The following is a 25,466-nucleotide window of genomic DNA, read 5'->3' as shown; positions in this document are numbered from 1 at the left end:
GGAGCCAGAGGGGCTGCTGGGCGCGGCTCCCCTCAGGGCCTTTTAGGGTCTGAGCCCCACTTCCCCCTTCATGCCCTCCGGGCAGGTGCTCCAGCGGCCTCCTGTGTACACCTCCAGGGCCTTCGCCACGCGGGGCGCGGAGCTGGCACCTGTGCGGGGGCCTTTCTGCTCCACACCTGAGAGAAGGGGCCTCCTCGATTCCGGCGGACTAGCAGGCGTCCCCGCTGTCACCCAGGCAGCTAAGGAGCCGGTTCCTTGCTCCCTGGCCTCTCCCATGCCACTCCGCACTCGAGTGGCGCTGCAGCGACACTGGAGGGGCTGTGAGGCCGCAGCCCCTGGGGCCAGGCCCAGGCGGGCGTGAGGCCCCTGCTTCCCAGCACCCCTTCTCCCTCCGAGATGGGGCTGGGACTCCGTGGGCACAACAAAAGACGACGTGTCGCAGAGCAACTGTTAAGGACCTGTATTTCGGTTCTTCACAAGTGGACAATTTGCCAAAATAGACAGTCTGCGGCTTTTTTTCTTTGGCCGCGCCGCGCAGCTTGGGGGATCTTAGTTCCCCGACCAGGGATCGAACCCTGGCCCTCGACAGTGAGAGCACGGAGTCCTAACCACTGGACCGCCGGGGAAGGCCCGGTCTGTGGCTTTCTGAAGCGTCCGCTTCGCTCCGCAGGAAAGGCTTCGCCTCGGAGGACCTCGGGCGCCGGGGCCGCGGGGCTGGAGACCCTAAGAGTCGGGGGGGTCCCGGGAGGGTCCCAAGAGGGCCGGCGAGCAGGCTGAGGGCTGGGCTCCGCAAGGGCTCTGGCCGAAGGAGGTGGGGACCGAGAGGCGGGCTGGGGACGCGGTGGGGGGCAGGCATGGCCTCCCCACGGGCGGCTTGGCGAGAGCTTCGGAAGTCAGCGGACGCGGAGGACAGGCACCACCGCCGCCCCGGTCCTTGCCCTCGGAGCCCCCGGTGCCGGCGGGCCGCGCTCTCTCCGCGGGTCTATGGGCGGCCGGTCGGGGCGTCTCAGGCCGGCTGCAGGGGCGCGGCGGCGGCGCAGCCCACTTTGTTGCTGAAGAGGCGCGAGAGGCTGCGCTTGGGCGCGGCGGGACGCGGCGGCGGGGCGCGCGGGAGGCCGCGCACGTCCCAGAGGCGCAGCGCGCCGTCGTGCGAGGCCGTGTAGAGCACCTGGCCGTGCACCTGCGGGTGCGGGGCGTGGGCGGCGCTGGAGGGGGCGCGCCACCGCCCCCCGACCCCGCGCCTCCCCGCAGCTACGGGGTCACGTAGGTGCAGGCCCCGCCCTGCCTCGGGCCAGCGCCGGCCCGGGCCTCGGCGTGAGCCGCGAACGCCCAGCCCGCCCGATGCGGGAGGCTCTGCCCGCGGGGGAGCGCTGCTGCCTGGCCCCGCCTCCCCCTCCCCCCCCCTCCCTCCCCCCCCCCCCCCTCCCCCCCCCCCTCCCCCTCCCCCCCCCCCCCCCCCTCCCCCCCCCCCTCCCCCTCCCCCCTCCCCCTCCCCCCCCCCCCCCCCCGCCTCCCCCTCCCCCCCCCCCCTCCCCCTCCCCCCCCGCCTCCGAGGCAGAGGCGCAGGCGGGCTCGCCCTCGCTCAGCCAACCAGCCACGGGGCCCCGGAGAGGGCGGGAGCGCCTACCTGGATGCAGTTGATGATGAAGGCGTGGCCGCGGAACACCCTCCGCAGCGCTCCAGACTGGGCGTCGAAGGCGCGCGCGCGGGCGTCCCCGCTGCCCGTGAACACTGCGAACACACGGTGGCACTTGCCTCCCGCCCGAGAGCCCTCGTCCCCTCGGGACTCCGCAGGGCGGGGAGAGTGACGGGGACCCTCTCCGGGACCCATCCGCTCGCCTCCCAGGGATGTCATAATTGCAAATGGGAAACAGCAGAAGCCCCTTGAAAGGAAGGAGGTGGCACCTTCCCTATCTCAGTACTTTTCTGTGAGTTCAGGGTGACGCCCAGGGGCCCGGAAGCGCCCTCTGTGGGCTGCAGCCGGCTCTGCAGGACTTCGGCTGCCCCACCGCCCTTGGGCTTCAGGTCAGCCTGCCAAGTCCTTCCAGGTGCTTCCACCCCTCCTGAGTACCACCTGGGCCCAGCTTCCCACTCTCAGGCCATTTGGTGGAAGCCTTTGGTGAAGCTTAGCTTCCCTGCCAGGTGTTTCCAGCAGCTCTGAAGCCCCTGCCTCGGGGGGGTCATCCCTCCCCCCCCACCGTCTGAGCAGCCTCTCGGGACAAGGACCAACCAGAAACTCATTCCTCCCCCTCCTCAGTAATGAACTTGGCCCTCCAAACACAACCCAGCGCCTCCGGGGTTCACTAGAGGGCCCCTGCGCAACCTCTCCCAGGGGGAACCTCCCGATTCTGCCTCCCTTGGGCTTTTTCCTACGTTATAACTTAGTCCAAGAGTTCTCAAACTCCCGAGTGCAGGCTGGGCCCAGCTGAGTTTCTGATTTAAGGAGGTCTGGGGTGGGGCCTGAGAACCTGCATGTCTAGCCAATTCCAAGTAATGCTGATACTGCTGGTCAGGGACCACACTGACGGCACTGGCCAGAGAAACTCCCTCGTCCACTTACCATCTTAGCCCCGGTTCTCCCGGAAGCTGACCCTGACACTAGGTTTTGAGTGCAAACAGTTTATCTAGCAGGGCATTCCAGGAAGTGGGGAGAGAAACAGGAAGGAAGGAGGACTCCCATGCAGGTGTGTTAGGGAGCAGGTGACTATTGGGGGCCCTTGGGAGAAGGGGCAGATTGGGTCTCAGAGTTGTTCCACCCAGGGACAAGGACACTGGGCTACTTATCCGTCAACTCCCAGCCCTCCCATGACCTGCCTCACAGGAAAACACCCTCGGGCAGAGGACCTCAGGTGCTGCAGCAGGAAATGCCCCTGAGCGTGGTACCCATAGCATCTGCTACAGCCACCCAGCAGCCTGAGCGAGCCACAGTAAGCACTCCCTGGGGGCTCCCTGTCCTTGGGGTGTCTATTCCTTATCCCATTTCCTGTCTCACCTGCCTAGTCCCAGGTTTGCTGCTAAAGCTACTAGCGCATGTGGACTTGGAGGGGAAGTTTCATTTCTCGGCCTCTTCAGCTCCTTTCCTGCCTTCCCCTCCACCAATGCACTGTGGTTACTGGGCATCCTGAGGGTGGGAAGAGGGTCCAAATTAGGTCTGATCATCCTGTAGCCTGTTGGCAAAGACCAAGGACCAAGTTCCTTAACAGCGGGCAGCAGGTAGGGTCTGTGGGATTTGCTGCAGCGGCAGGTTTCATCCCAGCCGCTGCCACGGGGAGGCGCTCTGGGCAACGTTCTTCTCTTTAAATTAGAGGTCCCCGACAGGAGCAGAGCCATAATCACACTTGGACACAGGAACAGGAAAAAGATCATTTTTCTGCGTCAGACACCTAAATCCTGAGGGCATCTCACTCTATTTTCGGAAATCCATTCTATCTTCATCTAACACCTGTGCTGTGAAGTCAACTTGAATTTTCCACTGTGGCTCCTCCCCCACCCCAGTCTGCTCCCTCACTGCTGTGCTAGGAAGATGGTTCTCAGGCTCAGCTTCCCCTAGGGGGGCTGGCTTCCTGCTGCAGGGGTGTGTGTGTGTGTGTGTGTGTGTGTGTGTGTGAGAGAGAGAGAGAGAGAGAGAGAGGGAGGGAGGGAGGGAGGGAGGAAGGACGCTGATAGCAAAATATAACATTGGGGATCGTTTTAGGAAAGAGATATCCAGCAAGCTGGGAGCCCCACTCCCATGTAGGTGTGGTGAGGTTGTGGGTTTTGCTTCCCCAGAACAGTGCCTGTCTTCTGCGTGTGTCTGGGGTGTAAACAACTGGTGGCAGCCCAGTTGGACAGAGCCAGGAAAGCCCAGATGTGTGACAGTTTGAGACCTGTGGGACAGAGAGCTTGCTGACTACCCAGTAAGCCACGCTGCCCTTCTTTCTTTCCAAAATAACCCTGATTAATCCTGGCAGCAGTATCCCCAGATAAAAGTTTTTATTATTCTGTCTCTTTTGCAGGCAGTGGTCAGAGAGATGTATGCAGAAGTTTTTGGGTGGAGTTTCCAGGAAAGATCTTTAAAGGGGCCTACTCATATAGGAGACACAACCTTTTGCCCTTCCCTCCTCTTCTTCCTGCCTGCCTAAAACATATGATGGCTGGAGCTCCAGCAGCTATCTTGAACCATGAGGCCCCCCCTTAAAGATAGCCGATACATGCTAAGGATGATGAAGTAAAGTGAAAAAAGGAACCTGGGTGTCTAACAACTTCGTGGAGCCATCCGTTCCAGCCTAGACCGCCAGCCTCTGAAATTCTTCTGAGAAAAAAATAAACCACTATCTCATTTAAATCCCTGTTATCTGGACTTTCTCTTATCTGTAGTCAAACCTAATGCCAAGTGAAGCCAAACCCATGTGGCCCTCAAGTCTGACTGGAGTTAAGTGGTGTCCCTGTCTCGAGAATTAGAATGTGTCCTTGAGACCTGCTCTTGACCTGAGGTCCTCTGAACACGCAGGTCGCTGCACGTCCTAGCGGGGTAAAGGTGGGGAGGGGCCCCTACACCCTTATTTGGAACTTCTTTCGCTGGAGGAACAAACACGTGCACTGAGGGGGCACAGCCGCCGCCCTTGGCCACTGACCAAACTGAGTGGCAGCTGAGACTCCAGGGGGGAAGAGTGCAGTCAGAAGCAGCAGAGAGGTCTGCGCGAGAGCGGATGTGCTGGGGGGCGGGGCGTGAAGGGGACAGGCAGGCTGGGGCTACGGGGAGGGCGGGGTCACTTACAGGTGCCCGCGTGGTACTTGAGGGCGCTCACGCTGTGTCTGTGGGCCGCGAACGTGCGCACACGCTCGCCCGTGTCTGCCAGCCAGCACTTGACCGTCCTGTCGGCGCTGCCCGAGTACACGTGCCGGTTCACCAGCTGGGGGGGGCGGGGGAGGGAGGGTCGGCACCGGACACGGGTACCGCTGACCGTAGGGGGCACCCCAGAAGCCCCTCCAAACCTCTCTCTGTGGAACGTGGAGGGGCACATGCAGGTCTCAGTGGAGAAGCCAGAAATGCCCCTGCCCCTGGGTCGCCCCCCACCACTACCCACTCCAGCACCCAAGGTCACGATGCTCCTCCCTTCCCCTCAGGGCCGTGTAGCTCAGGCAGACCCGGCTTCAGATCCTGACTGGCCCTTGGCCAAGTCAGTGACTCTGCTCTCAGCGGCTTCACCCGCAGACAAGGATCACGCCAGACCCTTCCTTGTGGTGCTCAGACACGACCGTACAGCGTTCAGCACCCGAAGAGCAAGGACCAGAAAATGTCGGCCGGCACCGCTGCTACTACTACCAGGTGTCTCTCTTTAGCAGTTTCCTACAGCTTGGCCCCCGGGAAGGTCAATGTGACTCCACCTGTAGCTACTTCTGTTCCCTGGTACTGTTCCAGCTGAGAAAGGGGCACCCAGGGCAGGGCTTTCACACTGGACTTCTGCTTGGGGAAGGGAGATAGGAGAAAGCTCTAGAAGTAACCTGACTGACCGCGGTGTGTGTAAGGTAGCCCTCTGCTGGGACCGGAGCTGGACACCCAGGGGCCATCATGGGGTCCTGCCCCCCTGCCCCTGGACACAGGTTCCCCCACTTCCCGCTCGCCGCTGCCAGCTGCAGTGGCATTCACACCCCTGCTTGGCGTTGCAGGAGGTTAGGAAAGGGCCTGGGAGACAGGGGAAGGGCAGGAGGAAGCCCCGCTCCCAGGAGCACCCCTGCCAAGAGGGACAGGGTACTAGCGCGAGGGAAGCCCAAAGACAATTGAAATAATTCTGCAAATTTCCCTACAGCAAACACCACGCAGCCCAGAGAGCTCCCGACCAGCACAGCACCTCTGGTTATTGGAGACACGGACGAGAACCGAAGGCTGGCGGAGTGGGGTACTCAGCTGCCGTTAGCTGGCTGACGGCACCAGGCCTCCTCCCACTTTGCAGGGCCCAGGAAGAGGGCAGGCTACAAGCCCCCCAGACAGCCATCCAGGGCGCCGCTGGGGCCCAGGGGCCGCTGGAGGCTTAGGAAAGATGAGGTCCTTCTCCCAGGGGCAGCAGGCGGCAGGCCTAGTTTGTTTGTTTTGAGGGATCTTGGTTCCCCGACCAGGGATCGAACCCGTGCCCCCTGCAGTGGAAGCGCGGAGTCCTAACCCCTGGACCGCCAGGGAAGTCCCTGAAATGGGCATCCTTAACTCGTCCCGAGTCCTCCTAGCTCAAGCACACACTACCTACCCATCTTGGCCACTTTCCACTCCACTTCCCACAGCTGACTCAGTTTCCCCATATTACTTCCCAGTTTAAATCCCGGAGAATAGGACTCTGGCCCAGTGCATCTTTCCACCCCACAGCCACAGCACAGGTCAAACTTGGCCTTGGGCCAATCGCTACGGCAGAGGGGGTGGTATCTCGAGGGACATGTGTACCTCTTGGAGGCAGAGGCTGAGGGTGGACCAAGTGGGCGACAGGCCTGGCCCGCGTCTCTCAGGCCCTGCCCTCCGGTGCTACTGGGGTGACGACTGGCCCAGCCAGTGGAGCCTGGCTTCTGGCCTCTCCCGCTGGCGGTCCACGCCCCGAGGACAGGGCCGCGTGCGATGTCCGCACACCCGAGGGCTCCAGCAGGGTCCAGAACATCGCCCGGTCCTCCCTCCGTCTGCACCACCACCGAGAAGGGCAGGGGAACCTGCCTGGCATCCCCACCTGCTCTCGGCCTGCGGGGCCCCCCCTTCAGCCCTGTGCCTGGAGCCTGAACGTGGCCCGGCTTCCCCAGGTGCACACGTGTCCTCGCTGTGCCCTGAGATCCCGGGCACATGCCATGCCCCCCTTCACAAGTCCTCTCTGTGCTGACCCCCCCTCATCTTCTGTGGGAAAGCCGCCCTCCAGGACCCTCCTCATGCCGCCCAGCACTGTCTGCACCCTGCCCCCCAGGCCGAGTGCCACTGGCCCCAGTGTTTCCTGACTGTCCCCCCACCAAGTGTCACTCCCAGAGGCAGCCCCAGACCTCCAGGGACCACACTCTCCAAACTACCCACTGAGGCTCCCAGACCTATGATAAGGGGAGTGGGTACGTGCAGCCTGTGAGATGGAGACCCTAGTGGCACACCTAGGCCACTCGGCCTCTGCAGCTCTGTCTGCCCGGCCCCGTGAAGGAGGCACCGAGCGTCCACAGCGGCCGAGACAAAGGGAAGACGCCTCCTGCTCATAGCGGGTGTCCCAACGACGACGCAGGGCCTGGCGCATGTGCTTAAAAAGCAGCACACTTTCAAAGCACAGATCCTGAGCCCCGAGGCTGATAAGCGGGCGGACGCCTCACTGCTTGCTTTGGCTGGTTTCCTGAAAGGACACCCACGGGGAGGAGCAGGGCAGCCCGCGGAGACCAGAGAGGCTCAAGGCAGATGGGGAAAGCAGGACAGACCCTGACAGGGCGAGTCACAAAGGCCAGTCCAGCAGGACTCCCTCCCAGCAGCCAAGGCAGCTCCGAGAGGACGGGATGGGGCTTATGGGCCATCTCCCTGCGTGTGATCCACCCAAGCGGAGGGCAGGCCTGGGGCTCTGCTGCTGCGGCCCCAGGGGTGCGGCCGCGGCCTGCCCTCCACTCACGACAGGCCACGCACAGGGCAGCGGGAGAGAAGCAGCTGGGCCAGGTGGTGAGCAGGGCCAGGTGCAGAGCACAGCCAGGCTCCGGGCACTCAGCCTCCTGTCGGAAGAGGCTCCCCGACTCCAGCACGGTATGGGCCCAGACACACCTTTCGAAAGCTGCTTGTCAAAAGCACAGGTTGCATGTTCAGTCCTGGGTTCAAATCCTGTCTCTGCCCTTTACCAGCTGTGCGACCTTGGGCAAATTGCTTGCCCACTCTGAGCCTCCGTCTTCTCATGTACAAAATGAGAAAAAATAATCACCCTTAGAGGTGGCCGTGAGGATAAATTCAATACTGCACGCAGCCTGATATAAGCCGGGAGCCGGTACGTATCCCTAAAAGGCAGCAGCAATCTCTGCTCCAGCCCCTCGGGCTTTGGCAGGACAGTGCTTTTGTAGGAAAAGAACGGAGGGCCTGACGATGCTGCAGACGGGCAGGTGCATGCCCCGAGCCCCTGGGCTGCCCCACACCTGGCAGAGCCTTTCCTTCCCCTCCACTGGCTGTACTGGAAATGTTTATTTTAATATCTCATTTCAAAGGTGGGTACATAGGTGTCCCATTTACCGTTTGCTATACTTTATGTTTGAAATGTTTCATAACTAAAAATTAAAAAATATGAAGGGACAGGAAAGCATCTCCACTTTCTCTTTCTTCACAAGGACCACCCGGTTGAGCCCAGACCCTGGGAGTCCCTCCGAAGAGCAGGGTAAAGGAGCGGTCCCCCTCGGTGGTCAGCGGGCTTGACCTTGAGTTTGTTACTTGGAAGTGAGCCCTCACCTCTGCTCTGGCCCACCTTCTCCGTAGGAGGCCTGTGCACTCCTGCTCTGCCCCCACCTGGCTTCTGGAACCCTCTGGGGTTGGCGTGCTTGACCCTGGATACACATCCCACAGTGAAGAGGAAAGGCAGAGGCCCCCCAGGGCTTGGCCGATTTCTTGGGCCTCGCCTCAGCTCCCGGCAAGTTCAGAGTGGGCCGCAGGCCTGCAAGGAGGCGGCAGGATGCTGCAGTGGGTACCTCATCCACACGGGCCGACGGTTCGGAGACAGGCATAGGAGGCTGCATAGCTCTGTGAGCTTCCTCTCTTCTCCCCAGCCTCTGAAAAGGTGGCCCCCAAGTTTATCTCAACACACAAAAGGGCCTGACCTGTTTCCCAGGGACGGTGTAAACACCGCAGCTCCATGGAACAGGCCCCCCGGGATCCCAGTGGACACCTCCCACTCAGCCTAACGGGAAACCACGGATGACAACTCCCTCGCTCTCCACCTGCCGGCACGAGTGCTTCCTCCCTAAACAACGCCAGAGGCCAGGCCGCAGGGCTCACAGAACCATCCCGCGTCTCCAGACCCCCGGGAACCCTGCCTGCCTCTGCAAGGCGTCTGGGAAGGCAGCCCACCGCTCGCCGAGCTGGGAGGGTCGCAATTCTGGGAGGTCCCCAAGGAGAGATCCTTCCCTGGCTTAGGTGGCTCAACCTGCATGTGGACGTGCAGGGAAGGGACAGAGGGAGGAAACAGACATGCAGACGTGAACCGAAGGTCATCTATTTGGAGAAGGTAAGGTGAGCAGGGGCGGGGGGTGGTGCCCCGACTCTGTGCTGTGCTTCACACTCAGCCCAGAGGTGACAGCAGGGTCCCAGCGACGGCCCCGCATGGCCAGGGTCTCACGGGCTGGGGCCGAGACTGGCAGGTGGCCCTGCAAGTTTCTGATGGCAGGGGGGAACGTGGGGAAGCCCTTCTATTAAAGAGGCAGATCAGGAGGGGAGGGAAAGGGTCTTCCCCGACCCTAACGTGGGGAGAAGGAGGGACCCTGGAAAGCGGGCAAAGCCAGCACACCCAAAGGTCACCCGCACGTGCATCTCCTAAGTCGCGGTACACCTAGATCTGAGTTTGTACCGGGGAAACACAGCAGGGAGATGCGACGATACAGCATCCAAGCTACAGGGGCCCTTGTGGCCCCCTCTGAGGGGACGTCCTATCAAAGCAAAGGAAGCCTGGACGGCCGGGGGTCGGCGGGTCCTCCGTTTCTCGGGAAGGCACCAGGCCATCTACTGTGGAGATGGTGGCCCTGGACCTGATTGAGCAGAATCTTATCCCCCAACTACTCTGAAAAACGGGGGCTTTTCTGCCTCAGTCCCACCGTGGGGCGAAGAAGGCTGTGACTTAAAAGCTAATGAAGTAACTAACCAACAAACCAAATAACCGCATGTTTCCTGAGTCAAGCGCCGCTGCTGCTGCGGCACCAGCGTGTGTGCTGCCTTTGTGCCCGTCCCTTCAGGCTCCGTTTTAGGACCGGCCTCTACGACGGGGCCTGCTGCTCCTGACACTGGGGGCGACCCTCCCCGCCCAAGCCAACAGCGTGGGCCTGCCTCCTTCCAACTCTGACCCCAGGGGCCTCCACACACTGCACTGTGCCCACCCTCACCCCGCCCCGTCCCCATCCCACCGCCCAGCAGGGCCCTCTCCCCACGCCCACCACCCCCACCCCCGCCTGGGACCCATCCTGGACAGACCCCGGTGTGTGCTCACGGGAACAACACTGACTTCACTCTGGGAGCTCCCCAACCCGCCCCAGGAGCTCCCCACATGAGGGCACCCTACCCTGGGGCACCCCACACTGGGAGCTCCCCACCCCGTCCCAGGAGCTCCCCACACTACGAGCTGGCCTGGCCTTCGTGCTTCTCACGGTCTCCTGAGCCCCCTCCTGCAGAGGTCCGGCTCTGCTCCCGGGCTCATTCACTCCCACTGCTGTGCCCGACACCGGGCTCCGCGCCCTGCAGGCTGACTCCAACATGGGAGACGGACTTGCCCCTGGGCGGTACCAGGAGACTGAGCCCAGAGACCCCACCCGTCCTCAGGAACCCAGAGCCCGTCCCTCCATGCCCCGCCCAGGACGCATCCCCACTGCTCCCTGCACACCTCTCCCCATCACACACAATGCTGCCTCCCAGGTGCCTCTCGGTCCTCCCTTTGCCTCCCCAAATCCCGGGATCAGATACCCGGTGGCTTAGGGACCTGCTGTACAGCACAGGGAACTCTACTCAATACTCTGTAATGGCCGAGATGGGAAAAGAATCTAAAAAAGGAGTGGATATATGTGTATGCATAACTGATTCACTTTGCTGTACACCTGAAACTAACACAATATTGTAGATCAACTCTACCCCAATAAAAATTTTTTAAAAAAATCAAAGTCAAAAAAAAAAAAAAGAAAAAGAAACCAGGTGGCCAAATCTCAGCTCAGTAACAACCAATCCCCCGCCCTGCCCCCATCACTAGAAAAATGCAATTTATACAACCAAACAAACATGGGCCCTCTGGCGTTCACCAGGGGCCAGAGATCATTCTGTCCAAGCAAAGTGGAGCCCTTCTCTACTCCACTGGTCCTGGGGCCCTAGAGCTGCCCTTCACCTCGAGAACCCAAAACGGGCGTCCTGGCCTGGCTCTCCAGGGGACTGCCACACACTACTTCCTGCCACCTTGAGCCCACCCCCATCGCTTCATCGGTGGCTCCCCAGAGGCTCAGCGCCTCCGAGCACTGCACCCCAACCTGCTCACCTCGGGTGTGGGAACTGGCCTGGAGAAGGGAAAGGGCTGTGGCCGTGACCCGGGCCAGGAACATCCAGACCCTAATATCTAGAAAGAGGGAGGGACCATATCCTGCAGACGTGCCCGCCAAGTGCAGGCCACACATCCTCATAGCAACACATGCTTCATAGCAACAGTATCACAGGCAGACGGGCATCAAGAACTGGCTCTGCAGCAGGCACTGCGTCCGCTGTCAACTCACTACACCCTCACGACCACCCGGGGCGGGCACAGCTCCACGTCCGTAATCCCTAATCCAAACCTCGGCCGACGCGTTTCAGGAGTTTTAGGATTTGAGGAACACAGTCGTGTTTCCACAGCAAAGGTACACGTAGTCCCAGGAAGTGAGGTTAAACTTAACTACAACCAGCCTCATATCAAAATGAGCTCTGATGCCAAGCCTAAGAAAAAACCTTCCTTTTTTTCAACTTTTGGATTTAGGAATTATGGACCACGGTTTGTGCGTAGACGTAATCCTCACTTCACACGGAAGGAAACCAAAATTCATGTGTTGACAACAGCCCTAACCCTGGTACCCGTGAATGTGACTGTATTTGGAAATAGGGCCTTTAAGGAGGTAATTCAGTTAAAATGAGGGCATTAGAGTGGAACCTCATCCAGTATGACTGGTGTCCTCACGAGAAGAGGGAATCTGGAAGCAGAGGGAAGACGGTGTGAGGACACCGGGGGAAAGGCCGTCTACAAGCCGAGGGGAGAGGCCTCGGAGGAAACCAACCCTGCCGACACCTTGATCTCGGACTTCTGGCCTCCAGAACCGTGAGCCAATCAATCTCTGTCGTTTAAGCTGCCCGGTCAGTGGTACTTTGTTCCACAGCCTGAGCTGACTGGTACACTGGGGTGGGGCGGCAGCTCAGAGGAGGAGCCAGGGGCCTCCCTGGCAGCCAGGCCGGCCTCACCTCCAGACAGATGACGGAGCCCTGGTGCTCCTGGAACACCCGCAGCTGCTGCCCACTCAGGATGTCCCAGGCTCGGACGGTGGCGTCCGTGCTGCCGGTGAAGGCCGTGTGGCCAGGCGTGGCCAGCACCAGGCAGAGCACGGCACCTGTGTGGCCCCGCAGTGTCTGGTGGCAGCAGCCGCTGGCCACCTGCCAGACCTTGGCCGTGCCATCCGTGCTGCCCGTCACCAGGAGCCCCCTGGCCACGGCCTCCTCCGCGCACGGAGCCCCAGGGAGGTCCTGGGGGGCAGAGTAGGCTAGAGTCAGCACACAGTTGCGGTGGCCCCGGAACTCCCGGGCCACCTGCCCCTTGTCCACACTCCAGGCTCGAGCTGTCCGGTCGTAGGAGCTGCTGAAGAGCTGGTTGTTGGCGACCAGGATCCTGGTGGCAAGAGGGGAAGGGTCAGGGGTCAGAGCACGCAAGGCTGCCCGGCAGGCTGGCGTCTTACGTGTTCAACGAGCCCAGGTGATGGGTGAGAAGAATGAACGGTCCCAGTGACTGGGAGACCCGAGTCTGAGAAAATCTCAAGGCTGAGGAATCTCAGGCCCCCTGCAGGAGGGGGGCAGTGAGGGAGCCAGGAGAGCCCGGGGGGGGGGGGGCAGGGGGAGGGGGAAGCAGAGCCTGCCAAACAGTAACTATTCATGACTCCTATTCTCATCTTGATGTATGCTAAGACTTTCTCTGCAGAAAATACACATCGGTCTCTAGCATAGAACTCTGTGTATAACTTCAAAGGGCATGAGTGTGGACCCTAATTTACACACCACCCCCAAAGGGCTACGGCCTGAACCTGGAATGAGGCGTGTCATCTGTGTGGCCACAGGGGGGTCAGGACCCCCATCTCAGTCTCAGAGGCACCTGGTGCCCCCTCTTTTAAAAGGTCTTGCCTGGGAGCCTAGCACGGGCAGGAGGAAAGATGGACACGGAACAGAGCAGACCTTCCTTCCACGGCTTCTCACCTCTGGGCAGTTCTCACTTCCCACAAGTCACTACGGACGCAGCACAAGAAAAGCACACTCTCTACTGATGGCTTCTTCCCTAATGCCAGGAGATACGGTTTTCACCACACGTGTGTTTCTAAAGGAAAGTGATGACGTGGTGCCTCGGGTGATGTTCTGACGGCCCGAGTCCTGCCGGGTGTGGCCTGTGACGGCAGGGACGCCAGGCCGGGCCAGTGCCCCCAGAAGCTCACACACCTGGCCCGGCTCTGAAAACACAAGAAGTGTAGCCCACGTCCTCACCTCGGGGCCATCACACATTTGTGAGCACAGTTACTTCATAATACAAATATGCACCCTGAGATGTTTAGAAGAGCCAACTGCGCAAAAGCAGTGTGTGTGTGTGTGTGTGTGTGTGTGTGTGTGTGTGTGTGCATGAGTGCATATGTGTACTTGTGTGTGAACATCTGTGTGTGTTGTGTGTGCACTCGGGAGAGTCTACACCTGGCAGAGCATCATTTCTAGCCTTAATTGTCCAGATTTACTTTTGAGGAGCCACTGATTCGTTTCCAGGTACAACCGGAGCGCCGGCTGGTCCCCTGAGATGTGGCCTTCTTCCACCCACCCCATCCTCTGTCAGCCCTTCCAGCCGCTCACAGCCTCACTAGAGGAGGCGCCCCAGGCCCACACTTTTACCTCAGTCACAAACTTCTTTCTCAAGAGTGTGGAAGAGGTCAGCAAGAGCTGAAATCCGGGTCCCAATCCCAGCCCTCCTCCTCCGCCCCGGCCTGCGTGGTGCTGGCTGGCCTCCCAGGTCCCCGGGCCTCGCCTGCTCTATCTAAGGGGTGTAGGGGGGATAAAAGCTCAGCTGCAGGAGGCGGGGGCTGGGGCGGAGCTCTATGGGCTCCCCACTGGGGTCCTTCTCCACTCAGAGCCATCCTGAGCCAGCACGACCCTTCTGCCTTTCCGCTCAGGGATGCTTCCCCGTTCCCGCCCTGCGGGAGCACCGTTCCATCCGCAGGCAGCTGGTACTCGGGGCAGTTAATGATCGGGCTGACCCACCACTTCCACCCACCGTGCGCTGGAACATTAGGCCAGACGGGTCCCACCCGGACCCAGGCTCCACAAGGCTCAGGCTGCCAGGATCCCCTCTGGCTGAGAACATCCTTCCGTCCCTGCCCCCCCACCCCGCCAAACGCCCGCCTGCACGGGGCCCTTTCCCTGCTTAGTGCGCTGCCCGGGCAGCTGCCCTTCCTGGCCAGTGAGGTCACGAGGGCCCCGGTGCCCAGACTCCTGCTCATACCGGGCATTCCCTCGGGAGTTTGCGACGACCCCAAGTTAAAGAAATAGTGTCCAGTTGATCTGAGCACCAAGAAATCTCCATGGCTCAGCTCAGACCCAAACGCAATACGTTTTTGCAAAAGTTCAAACCTCCATGAGAAGGAGGGTCTGGGATATTTTCAACAGCAACACGGAGAGGAGAGGTTTATAAACGCCCGCGACTCCCTCTTCAGAACAATCGCCGTTCTCCTCCTCCTCCGAGCCCCAAGTCCACCATCAGGTACCAATTAAGCCATTTCCTCTGGAATTTGTTCCCTCGGTAGGAGCTGTAGCCTCCAACCCCTTTCCCTGCACCCAGCTGGGGGCAGCTGTGCTGCCAGGGCCACGGGAGGGCTTTCAGGCTCTGGTCTGAGTGTTGGTGGTGCCTCCCCGCCCCACCTCCGCCTCCCAACCCCCCACCTGCAGCCCCGGGCAGTCAGCGCTTGCTGCGCTGGGGACACTGCTGCCCTTCCACTGCTGTGTGCTCCTGACCGCCTCCCCGCACGTCCACACGTGTTCCCCAGGGAAGCTAAGCTCCTCCAGGGCAGGGGCCCCACAGCCTACATCTCTGTCCCCTGGGACTCGGCCGGGTACCACGAGGAGAGGCCGAGTCCTCCCCGCCTGGCAGGCACACAGACCTGTTCACAATGGACGTGTGTCCCCGGAACACCTGCAGACACTGCCCGGTCAGCACGTCCCACTTCCTGATGGTGCAGTCAGCACTGCACGTGAAGGCGGCTTCGTCCTCCAGCTGGCAGAAGGTCACGTAGCTTTCGTGCCCTGCAGATGAGGTGGGGGGAGACGTGAGCACAGCAGGGCATGCCAGCTCCTGTTTTTCTTTGAGAATGTTTGAGATGGGGAGGAAGGGAGGAAAGCAGGGGGGCGGCGAGTGTTTGCAGCAAGTCCAGTAGTGACTAGCGTGTTGAAATGACGCTTTAAGTCTGGGAGAATCTCAGGAATCGTGGGAGCCAGGAGCAATTCAGGGGGCACTCAGCCTGCCCTGGAATCCTTCCTCCCTCCTCTCCTTCCCTCCCCCCTTCTTAGTCATCTCTTTTTAGTCTTCTTCAAACTTTTCAGCTATTTGTATTCACTCAGTCATTCAACAAACCCCATGTTACAGAGGCAGGAAGTACAGAGGCCAAGGCCATGGTCTTCGGAACCAGAATGTCTGGGCTAGCAGCCTGGTGCTGCTACTGGCTGCCCATGGGCAAGTTATTTCACCTCTCTGTGCCTCGATTTCCTCCCCTGAAACGGGGAGAGTGACGGTGCCTATCTCACGGTGTTCCTGTGCCGGCTGTGTAAATGTTAGCCGTGAGCTGTTCTTACGTTTGGGGAGAGACACTGTGGTAGGCAGAATTCTGGCCCCACAGAGAGCAGCAGGTCCTAATTGCTGGAACCTAGAAATGTTACCTTTCTTGGAAGGAGACACATTTATAGATGCAATTAATTAAGGATCTTGAGACGGGGAGATTGTCTTGGATATCAGGGTGGGCCCTACACGCCATCACAAGCATCCTTATAAGAAGGAGGCAGAGGGACTTCCCTGGTGGTCCAGTGGTCAAGACTCCATGTTCCCAACGCAGGGGGCCCAGGTTCGACCCCTGGTCAGGGAACTGGATCCTGCATGTCGCAACTAAGAGCCCACATGCTGCAACTAAAGATCCCGCGTGCTGCAACTAAAGATCCCTCATGCCACACCTAAGACCCGGCACAGCCAAATAAGTAAATAAATAAATAAATAAATAAACGCACACATAGAGGGGGCAGAGGGAGATCTGAGGACACAGAGAGGGCACCGTGAAGACAGAGCAGAGGTTGGCAGGTGCTGGCCCTGAAGACCACAGTGATGCGGCCACAAGCCAAGGGATGCAGCAGCCGTCAGAAGCTGGAAAGGCAACGGCATCCTCCCCACAGGTTGCAGAAGGAACCCAGCCCTGCCAACCCCTTGACTTCATCCCAGTGACACTGATTTTGGACGTTTGGCCTCCAGACTTGTGCCGGAATAAACTTGTTTTAAGGAAACCCAGTGTGATCGTCGGTCACAGCAGCCGCAGGACACAAATACAGATACAGAGATGATTAAAACACATTCCCTGCCTTCAAACAGAGCAGCCAGCCCAGAAGGAGGGACAGTCAGCCACGCTTGATACGTGCTGGGACAGAGCGTGACGAGGGTGGACAGAGCAGAAGCCTGGGTGTGGCAGGCAAGGAAGGGTCTACGCCGTGCCCGTGTCTGTCGGGAGAAGAGGAAGAGCGTCTGGGAGAGAAGCTAGCACACACCAAAGCAAGAGGGGCCCCTGGGGCCAGAATTCAGGCGTTTGGCAGAAACGGTGGATGAAGCAGACACAGTGAGGGTGGAGGTCTGGGACGGAGGGAGGGCCCTGCAGTCTGGGGTCTCGGCCAAGTGCACGTGGTCATCTTCTTATGGGGCAGTTGTCAGATCTTCTGACTCTCACCCTGGCTGTGGGGTCGATGTTTACCCCTCGACCATTATTAAGCAGCCCAGGAGTCCTCCATCCTTGGACACAGTAGGGCCTGTTTTTCAGGTAAAAGTGTTTCCATCTCGGATATAAGCACTTCCAACAGCAAACTGAAACTGACTCAACTGGAGAAGAATTCAGGGACCAGAAAATCAACGGAAGCAAAGGAATGTTAAACCTAAGAGCCATTTCACAGACGAGGAGACTGATGAATTCAAATAATAACACATGGGAGCGTCATATTTATTACTTCAAGGATTTCGATCAGATTTTAAAATTTCATCTAGATATCTGGTATCTTGTAGACAGGGATTTAGAATCTTCTGGGTAGTTTCAAGCTGAGTCACACTTTTTTTTTTTTTTTTTTTTTTTTGGCCCTGGGGTCAAGCTTAGTTTCTCTTGGAAGAACCCAACTTCCTGGGTTCTAAGAAACAGAATTTTTTTTTTAAAGTAAGAAAGAAACGTTTTCCCATCTTCTTGGATAGCACATACCAGGCCTCTAGGAAAACAACATTTGCGTAAATTAAGTAAACACGGGAAGAGGCTGCAGACTGTTTCCCTCAAAGTGCACATCAGTTTAAAAGTCGAGGGCAAATGTGTTTGGCAAAACCCAGCCCAGCTTTTTGCCAACCCCAGAACGTTTATAAAATATTTGAGGATTCTCAACGAGCTTTCCCCGAGACCAGACCAGCCATCAGGAGGGGTCGGGAGGGCTCAGCACCAGGAGACGGGTCCCCAGTGCTAACCAAGGCCAGGAGAGGCTCCCTCGGGGTGCCACTCCCATTCCAGCTCCTTCCGTCCCGTCTCAACAGCATCTGACAGCAGGAAGGCAGAGTGTCATGTGAACCCGTCAATCAGGCCAAGAAAAACACTGAAAATCCAAGCGTGGCACCTAGACTCGGTGAAACTGCAGCCATTAACCAAGACCGTGAGAGTGGGACAGCTTTTCTGATACGTAGAAGTAAAAAAAAAGGATATATACACTGATTGCAAATCAACAGAAATATAAACAGACTTGAAGAAAAGAGGTGATAATAAAAAGAAGTTTTTCAATGTAAAAAAAACTCATCTCTGAAGCTGGGCCAGGCTGACCCTCCGCCCCCTCAGGGGCCTGGCCAAGCTGGCGGGGGTCCCTGCATCGATCAAGGCTCTCCCCCCCGCACAAGCCCCTTCTCCGGCACAAGACGCCCATCTCACATCTGACAACCCAAGGGAGAGATCCGGGCTCAGAGCCCTTGCAGCACAGGGACACTGGGGGCTGCGGAGCACACCCCTGACTATAATCCACAGACCTACAACAGGGCTCCACCGCCCCGGCAGGATCACCAGGGGTGGAGGAGTGAGGGCTCGGAGAAGGGAGGGCCCATCACGTCTCCAGGGACCACAGCGCCTCGGCCACAAGCTGTTGGAATTGTGCAGAATAAGCAAGAAAGCCAAACTAAAAATAAATGTTTTTGAAGGGATGTAGAATGCAGATAAAATGCGGTTATTATGTTCAAAAGAATATGCTGAGGCTCAGGGTTTCCTGCCAAGGTAGCCGGCCCCGTCTCCCGGCTTGCACGCCCTTGGACTTGCTGCAGGTTTAGAGTCCAAGTGCCCCCTCCCCATGCAGCAGCAGCTCGCCGCGCTGGAGACCAGGGTCTGCAGGGGCAGAGGGGACTGGAGTGGGCACGGCCCAGCTGAACACGCCTTCACCTCAGCATGAAAAGCGGGGCCTCCTCTCGCCCTGCTGCCCCTGGAGTCTTTCGTCTGCCCCCGTGGGTGCTCGTCTTCTCCAGCCTGCTCCCTGCAGCGCCCTCACCCGCTGTGGGCTCCGTCTCCTCCGCTGCCCGCAGGGTTCAGACAATCGGGAGCCCCAGGAGGGGTCTCTAGTTCGGGATGCGCTGGCCGAGGCCCTCAAACCACGGTCACGCCTCCCTGGAGACAGCCCCCTCCCCAGCCATTTCCAGGCGGCAGTGACCGCTCCCACCCTCCCTCCTTCAGGCCTGGGGATGGTGACAGCCCCTCTGGTACTCGCCATAAGTACAGTGGTTCCCCACACTCTGCAAGCGTCCCTTGATTAGACCCTCCTTGAGTTACCACTCGGAGGTGCCAGTTGTTTCCTGCCGTTGTCTGGTCACTGCTGCCGCCACAGGGTCTGTCCTCAGCCCAGCCTCTCCTGCTCCACAACCTTGACCAAACTGCTCTCCCGCCTCCATCCCCGTTCTCCTTAATCCGCACCCACAGGGGAGCTCACCTGCCCCAGACGGTGGTCTCCGCAGAGCCTTAGAGTGAATTGCCAGTGTGGGCTTCCTTCACATCCGTGCTTAAAACAAACTATTTTTTTTTTTTTTTTTTTTTAGTAAAGTTGTTTTTTGTTTTTTTTTTAATTATTTATTTATTTATTTATTTGACTGTGTTGGGTCTTCGCTTCTGTGCGAGGGCTTTCTCTAGTTGCGGCAAGCGGGGGCCACTCCTCATCGCGGTGCACAGGCCTCTCACTATCGTGGCCTCTCTTCTTGCAGAGCACAGGCTCCAGACGCGCAGGCTCAGTAGTTGTGGCTCACGGGCCCAGTTGCTCCGCGGCATGTGGGATCTTCCCAGACCAGGGCTCAAACCCGTGTCCCCTGCATTGGCAGGCAGACTCTCAACCACTGCACCACCAGGGAAGCCCAAAACAAACTATTTTTTGATGGAATTTTTCCTTGACCAGGACAAAGTTAATAACGATTTGTTTATGTCTGAGAGCCTTCCCTGTGCTCCCAAGTGCCCGCTTAAAAATATGTATGAGATGATTCAGCAATCCCACGTCTGGGTATATACCCAAAAGAATGGAAAGCAGGGCCTGGAAGAGGTATTTGCACACCCATGTTCACAGCAGCGTCACTCACAATGGTCAAGAAGTGGAAGCAGCCCAAGCGTCCACCGACAGATGATGGATAAAGAAGATGTGTAAGATCCACATGGCAGAAGAGCATTCAGCTTTCAAAAGGAAAGACATTCGGGCCCATGCGACAACCTTGGGGACATTGTGCTGAGTGAAATGAGCCAGTCACAAAAAGACAACTAATATGTGATTCCACTTATGCAAGGTACCCAGAGGAGTCAGGTTCCTAGCGGCAGAAAGTAGAACAGTGGGTGCCAGGGGCTGGGGGAGGGAGGAATGAGGATATTGTTCAGAGGGAACGGTTTCAGTTTTACAAGAGGAAAAAATCCTGGAGGTGACGGTGGTGATGGCTGCACAACGTTTTGAACGTTTAATGTCTCTGAACTGTGTATTATAAATGGCTAAGATGGTAAATATTATGCTGTGTGTTTTTTATAACAATTAAAAACTGTCTCAGTTCCAGGCCCTCCTGGGCCAAGAGGTGAACCCTGGCTACCCCAGCCCACCAAGTTCCTGCTCTTCTGAAGTGCACACAGCCCCTTAGTTAAGCAATCGTTCTCTCAATCCAATCTGCAGATTCCCTGGAGTGGGATCCGAGACTCTTGCACCTTTGAATCCGACACAGGCACCCAGCGCCGTCAAGCCAACAGGCAGGTGAGGGGGAAAGGGCTCTGGACCCAGAGGGAGGAGCGCAGAGGGCTGGCAAGCCTCAGTTTCCTCATCTACAAAATGGGATGATAAAGAGTTGTGGGAGGCAAATGAAGAAGAGCTTTGGAGCTGGCATGGCACAGTGCCAAGGGATCCTGTTACTCACTTCGGGCATGAAGGATAAGACAGCGAATACAATGAGCTAGGAACTCTTTCTTAACTGGCTTGATACCCACCATGACCTTATGAGGTTAGGTTCCTCTTGTTATCACCCCCAATTCACAGATAAACAAACTGAGGCACGGGACTTCCCTGGTGGTCCAGTGGGTAAGACTCCACGCTCCCAGTGCGGGGGACCCGGGTTCGATCCCTGGTCGGGGAACTAGATCCCACATGCATGCCGCAACTAAGAAGCCCTCATGCTGCAACTGAGGATCCCGCGTGCCGCAATGAAGATCCTATGTGCCGCAACTAAGAATTGGCGCGGCCAAAATAAATAAATAAATAGGGCTTCCCTGGTGGCGCAGTGTTCAAGAATCCACCTGCCAATGCAGGGAACATGGGTTCGAGCCATGGTCCGGGAAGATCTGGGAAGATCCTCTGGCCCCCAACTGCTTCTGCACCGTGAGCTCGTCTGCAGAAGGAAAACGCATGGCAGGAGCTGCCAACCCAGGCCGCTCTGCCCGAGAAATCCAGGCCTGACCCACCAACAGGCTCTCCTTTGAAGCCTTCTGTGGGCCCCAAGCTGTGCAAGGAGCTGGCACTCACCCCGAGGTGGCAGTTTCTACGATGGCAGTGGAAAGAGCCTGGATTTGGAGTCAGGAGACCTGCAGGGTCTGCCGCTGATCAGCCATGTGGCCCCGGGGGAGCACAGCTTCCCTGCAACTCTGTCCTGCCCAGAGCAGGGGCCACACAGTGGGCGAGAAGCCTCTCTGCCGCCGACCAGCCGCGAGACCCTGGACAAGCCCTGCAACCGCACTATGCATCGGGCATGCTGACAACAGCACCTGCCTCACGATGTGAGTGTCTAGGAGACACTTAGAATATGCTGCATGTTGGTAAATATCTGCATCTCCTGTTCTCATCTATAAACTGGTGTTATCATAGCAGCACTATTCACAATAGCCAAGACATGGAAGCAACGTGAATGTCCACCGACAGATAAATGGATAAAGAAAATGTGGTGTGTATACACACACACACACACACACAATGGAATACTACTCAGCTATCAAAAAGAATGAAATAATGCCATTTGCAGCAACATGGATGGACCTAGAGATTACCATACTAAGCGAAGTAAGTCAGAAAGAAAAAGACAAATACCATATGGTATCACTTATATGTGGAATCTAAAATACGATACAAATCAACATATCTACGAAACAAAAACAGACTCACAGACATAGAAAACAGACTTGTGGTTGCCAGGGGTGGGGAGGGAAGGAATGGGAGTTTGGGATTAGCAGAGGCAAACTATTATATAGAGAATGGATAAACAACAAGGTCCTACTGTATAGCACAGGGAACTATATTCAATATCCTGTGATAAACCCTAATGGAAAAGAATATGAAAAAGAATATATATAAATATATATGTATAACTGAGTCACTTTTCTGTACAGAAGAAATTAACACAACATTGTAAGTCAACTATACTTCAATACAATTTTTAAAATAAATAAATAAATTGCTGTCAATTGTTCTTAAATTTTTTTTTTTTTTTTGGCCGTGCCATGCAGCTTGTCTTAGTTCCCTAACCAGGGATTGAACCCAGACCCTCAGCAGTGAAAGCGCAGAGTCCTAACCACTGGACTGCCAGGGAATTCCCTAAACTGCTGTCAATTCTATCCACCTCACAGTTGCAAGGGTTAATAACATAAGAAATATGTACTTAGAAGGGTATTTATAAAATATAGGGCACTAAAATGTCAAGACATTTTTATTAATATTTCACTGATACAAAAAAAATCCTATGTACTTCCCTGGTGGCGCAGTGGTTAAGAATCCACCTGCCAATGCAGGGGACACGAGTTTGATCCCTGGTCCGGGAAAATTCCACACACCACAGAGCAACTAAGCCCGTGTGCCACAACTACTAAACCTGTGCGCCACAACTACTGAAGCCCACGCGCCTAGAGCCCGAGCTCTGCAACAAGAGAAGCCACTGCAATGAGAAGCCCGTGCACCGCAATGAAGAGTAGCCCCTGCTCGCCGTAACTAGAGAAAGCCCGCGTGCAGCAACGAAGACCCAATGCAGCCAAAAAAAAAAAATCCTACAGAGGAGCAGTTGGCAGGTCCTTGCTTACCATGGGGGCCACACAAGGATTATCACACACCCAAAATGACTCTCTCACAAGTCTATTAGTGCAATTTCAGGATAAGGAAAGGTTACTTTTGTCCCCTCTGTCCTTGACAATTCTTAAAGTGCAAACCCTTATAAAAGAAACGACCCTGTCAGCAGTTTTTCCGTTTGATAGCGTTTTCCCGTGGAGTGGGAAGGCCTCCAACTAGGGCAACAGAGGGTCCAGCGTGGCCTTGCTAGGAAGCAGGTTCTGGTGTCCTGTGGGGACGAGCCGCTGTGAGGGTCACTAAAGTGGGTGTGAAGGGGACTTGCCAGGCACAGAGCCGGGTGAGGATGGCAGGGCAGGGCTGGGCAGGACTGTGGGCCCTGGGGACGGAGCCAGGTGCCCACTAGGCCAGAACCACCCTGGAAAGGACTGGAGCTTCCTGAGGCAGAAACTGGCCTACAAATTGGGCTCCCACAAGGGGTCCCAGGCCCAGGGATCCCCGGGCCAGCCGATCATCAGAGTCACCTCACAGCTTGTTAGAAATGCCAATTCTGGAGTCCTACCCCCAAAGGCTCAGTGAAACCCAGACCTAGGTACCTGCATCTCTGAAAGCCCTCTAGATACTGTTCTCATGTTTGGAAAGCAATACACACTGGATTTAAATTCTCTAACAGATCTATGCCTTGGCAGTGTGTGTGACTATCTGTGCGTGGTGGCCAACTCCCCATTATCTACACCAGCTCCCAAAGAACAGGCAGTCCAAAATGCATCCCTACTGAGCTTTGAAATACCTACCATAACTGCTTTGATGTAAAACCAACAGGATGGGACTTCCCTAGCGGTCCAGTGGTTAAGATCCGCCTGCCAAAGTAGGGGACACGGGGTCGAACCCTGGTCTGGGAAGATCCCACATGCCGCGGAGCAACTAAGCCCACGCGCCACAACTACTGAAGCCCGCATGCCACAACTACTGAAGCCTGCGCACCTAAAGCCCGTGCTCCGCAACAAGAGAAGCCATCGCAACGAGAAGCCCGCGCACAGCAGTGAAGACCCAACGCAGCCACAAAATAAATAAATAAAAAATAAAAATAAAACCAACAGGGTGGGACTTCCCTAGCGGTCCAGTGGCTAAGACTCTGCGCTTCCACTGCAGGGGGCACAGGTTCGCTCCTCGGTTCGGGGGGAACTAAGATCCCACGAGCCGCATGGCCCAAAGATAAATAAATAAATAAATAAAATAAAATGAAAAAAAGAAAACCCGTAGGGTCAGGATCAGCCAATACGGAAGCTAATTTACTCCCTGTGCCTAGATGAGCCAGGAGGCCTGGGGCAGGCCACCCAGGATTTGCTGATTATGGTGGAAAAACCAGCAGTGAAAAATAACTGTGCACACAGCGCAGGCAACCTGGTGCTTCCACAGGGGGCTATAGGAGCCACTCAGACAACAGAGGGACCTCTCAGTCCTGTGCTGCAGGCATGTGACAGGGACCCGAGGTAAGAAAAACATCCACCTCCCCTTGAGTAAGCCACAAATACAAATCGGTGTGGGTGTATTGGTAGGGCTCTTTCATAAAACAATATTTACGCCTATGTGTACCTCCTGCTATTTCATGGAGTTTCCAAACATGCCAAATTGCGGGTGAAATGAGGCAGCGAGAGAGCAGGGCAGGGGGGTCGAATGAGGGAGGGGGTTTTCGACTCTGCCCCACCATGGGCTGTGTAAACCTCTGGCGAACTACTTAACTCCGTGCCTCAGTTCCCCTGCCTGCACGAGTGGTGGGAAAACGGTACCACACCATGCGGAGTGCACTCCGTAGTGCCCAGGCCGATTAACAAACCACTGTTGTGACTACAAAGGCCCCGAGAGAGGAGATGTTCAGCCAAAGGTCACAAGGCCTGTGAGAGACGAGAGAAGCTGAAAGGGGCAGAGCTGCAATTTCTTTTTGTTTGTTAAAACTGCAGTGATGGAAGGGATTTCACCCAGCGGTTGACAGGTGATCTGCGCCCTCGCAGCCTCGCCCCTCGGCTCACTGGCCCGTAACGTAGCCCCCTCTGCACTCCCACCCCACCCAGCGCTCTTCCAAGAGGGTCCGCGATGGGCGCGGGCTGGACTTTGGGGAAGGGGTCTGCGGACGAAAGCGCCCAGGTCTGAGGCAGGCAAGCGGCAGAGAGGAGGACAGAGCGAGAGGTCGGAGGACGCGGCCGAGCGGGTCTACCTTGCAGGAGGGCGCAGCACTGGCCGTCCGCGGTGCTCCAGAGTCGGGCCGTGCCGTCCTCGCTGCCCGTCAGCAGGCGCTGCCCGTCGGGGCTCAGGCTGAGCCAGTTGATGCCCCCGCGGTGGTCCGCGCAGACCCTCAGGGCAGACCCTCCGCCCCCCATCCCGCCGGTCGGGCGGCGGACTAGGAGGAGGCTGCGCCCCGCTAGGCAGGGGCGCCCGGGTATCCTCGCCGCGGCTCCCTGTGGCTGCGTCCCGCGGCCATCGCGGGGCCCCCGGCCCCCGGCTCCTGCGGAAGCACGCGGCGCGGGTGAAGCGGCGGACGCTCGCTCCCGTGCGCCCACCCGGCCTCCCGGCCCGCGGAGCCGGCGGGGGCTGCGCTGCGCGGGGCGGCCCACTCGGGACTCCCGGTCCCCGGGTGCAGCAGTCGCAGCCCCACCGGCGCGGAACGCCTCCCTTGCCCGCGCCCCCAGGGAAGACCCGCACCCCACCTGAGCAGAGGCGTCCCGGGGCGCGCGGGAAAGCCCGGCTCTCTTCTCGGGGCGTC

The 25,466-nt window shown here is 57.7% G+C and overlaps 1 protein-coding gene across 1 annotated transcript; it reads right to left on the bottom strand.

Annotated features, from left to right (window-relative positions):
* Window positions 1-441: 441 nt before the first annotated feature.
* On the bottom strand, window positions 442-25,466 carry WDR86 (WD repeat domain 86). Its single transcript, XM_036863691.1, has 7 exons — window positions 25,411-25,466; window positions 24,921-25,208; window positions 15,058-15,199; window positions 12,122-12,542; window positions 4,757-4,892; window positions 1,628-1,731; window positions 442-1,180 (listed from the first exon to the last, which is right to left on the bottom strand). The coding sequence occupies exons 2-7, from the start codon at window positions 25,081-25,083 to the stop codon at window positions 1,007-1,009; spliced, it is 1,140 nt and encodes a 379-aa protein (XP_036719586.1). The 5' UTR covers window positions 25,084-25,208; window positions 25,411-25,466; the 3' UTR covers window positions 442-1,006.

The sequence above is a fragment of the Balaenoptera musculus genome, chromosome 9, assembly GCF_009873245.2.
Source record: "Balaenoptera musculus isolate JJ_BM4_2016_0621 chromosome 9, mBalMus1.pri.v3, whole genome shotgun sequence".
Lineage (NCBI taxonomy): Eukaryota > Metazoa > Chordata > Mammalia > Artiodactyla > Balaenopteridae > Balaenoptera > Balaenoptera musculus.
The sequence above is the reverse complement of the archived record's forward strand: the minus strand, read 5'-3'. Positions and strand labels throughout refer to the sequence as shown.

Bases quoted from the DNA above. Each gene is read 5' to 3' on its own strand.
- WDR86 (XM_036863691.1), bottom strand. From the start codon at position 25,083: ATGGGGGGCGGAGGGTCTGCCCTGAGGGTCTGCGCGGACCACCGCGGG. The intron at 1,732-4,756 runs GTAAGTGACCCC...GTGTGTTCGCAG, and splicing joins CAAGTACCACGCGGGCACCT to TGTTCACGGGCAGCGGGGAC. The intron at 1,181-1,627 runs GTAGGCGCTCCC...CCGCACCCGCAG, and splicing joins TCATCATCAACTGCATCCAG to GTGCACGGCCAGGTGCTCTA.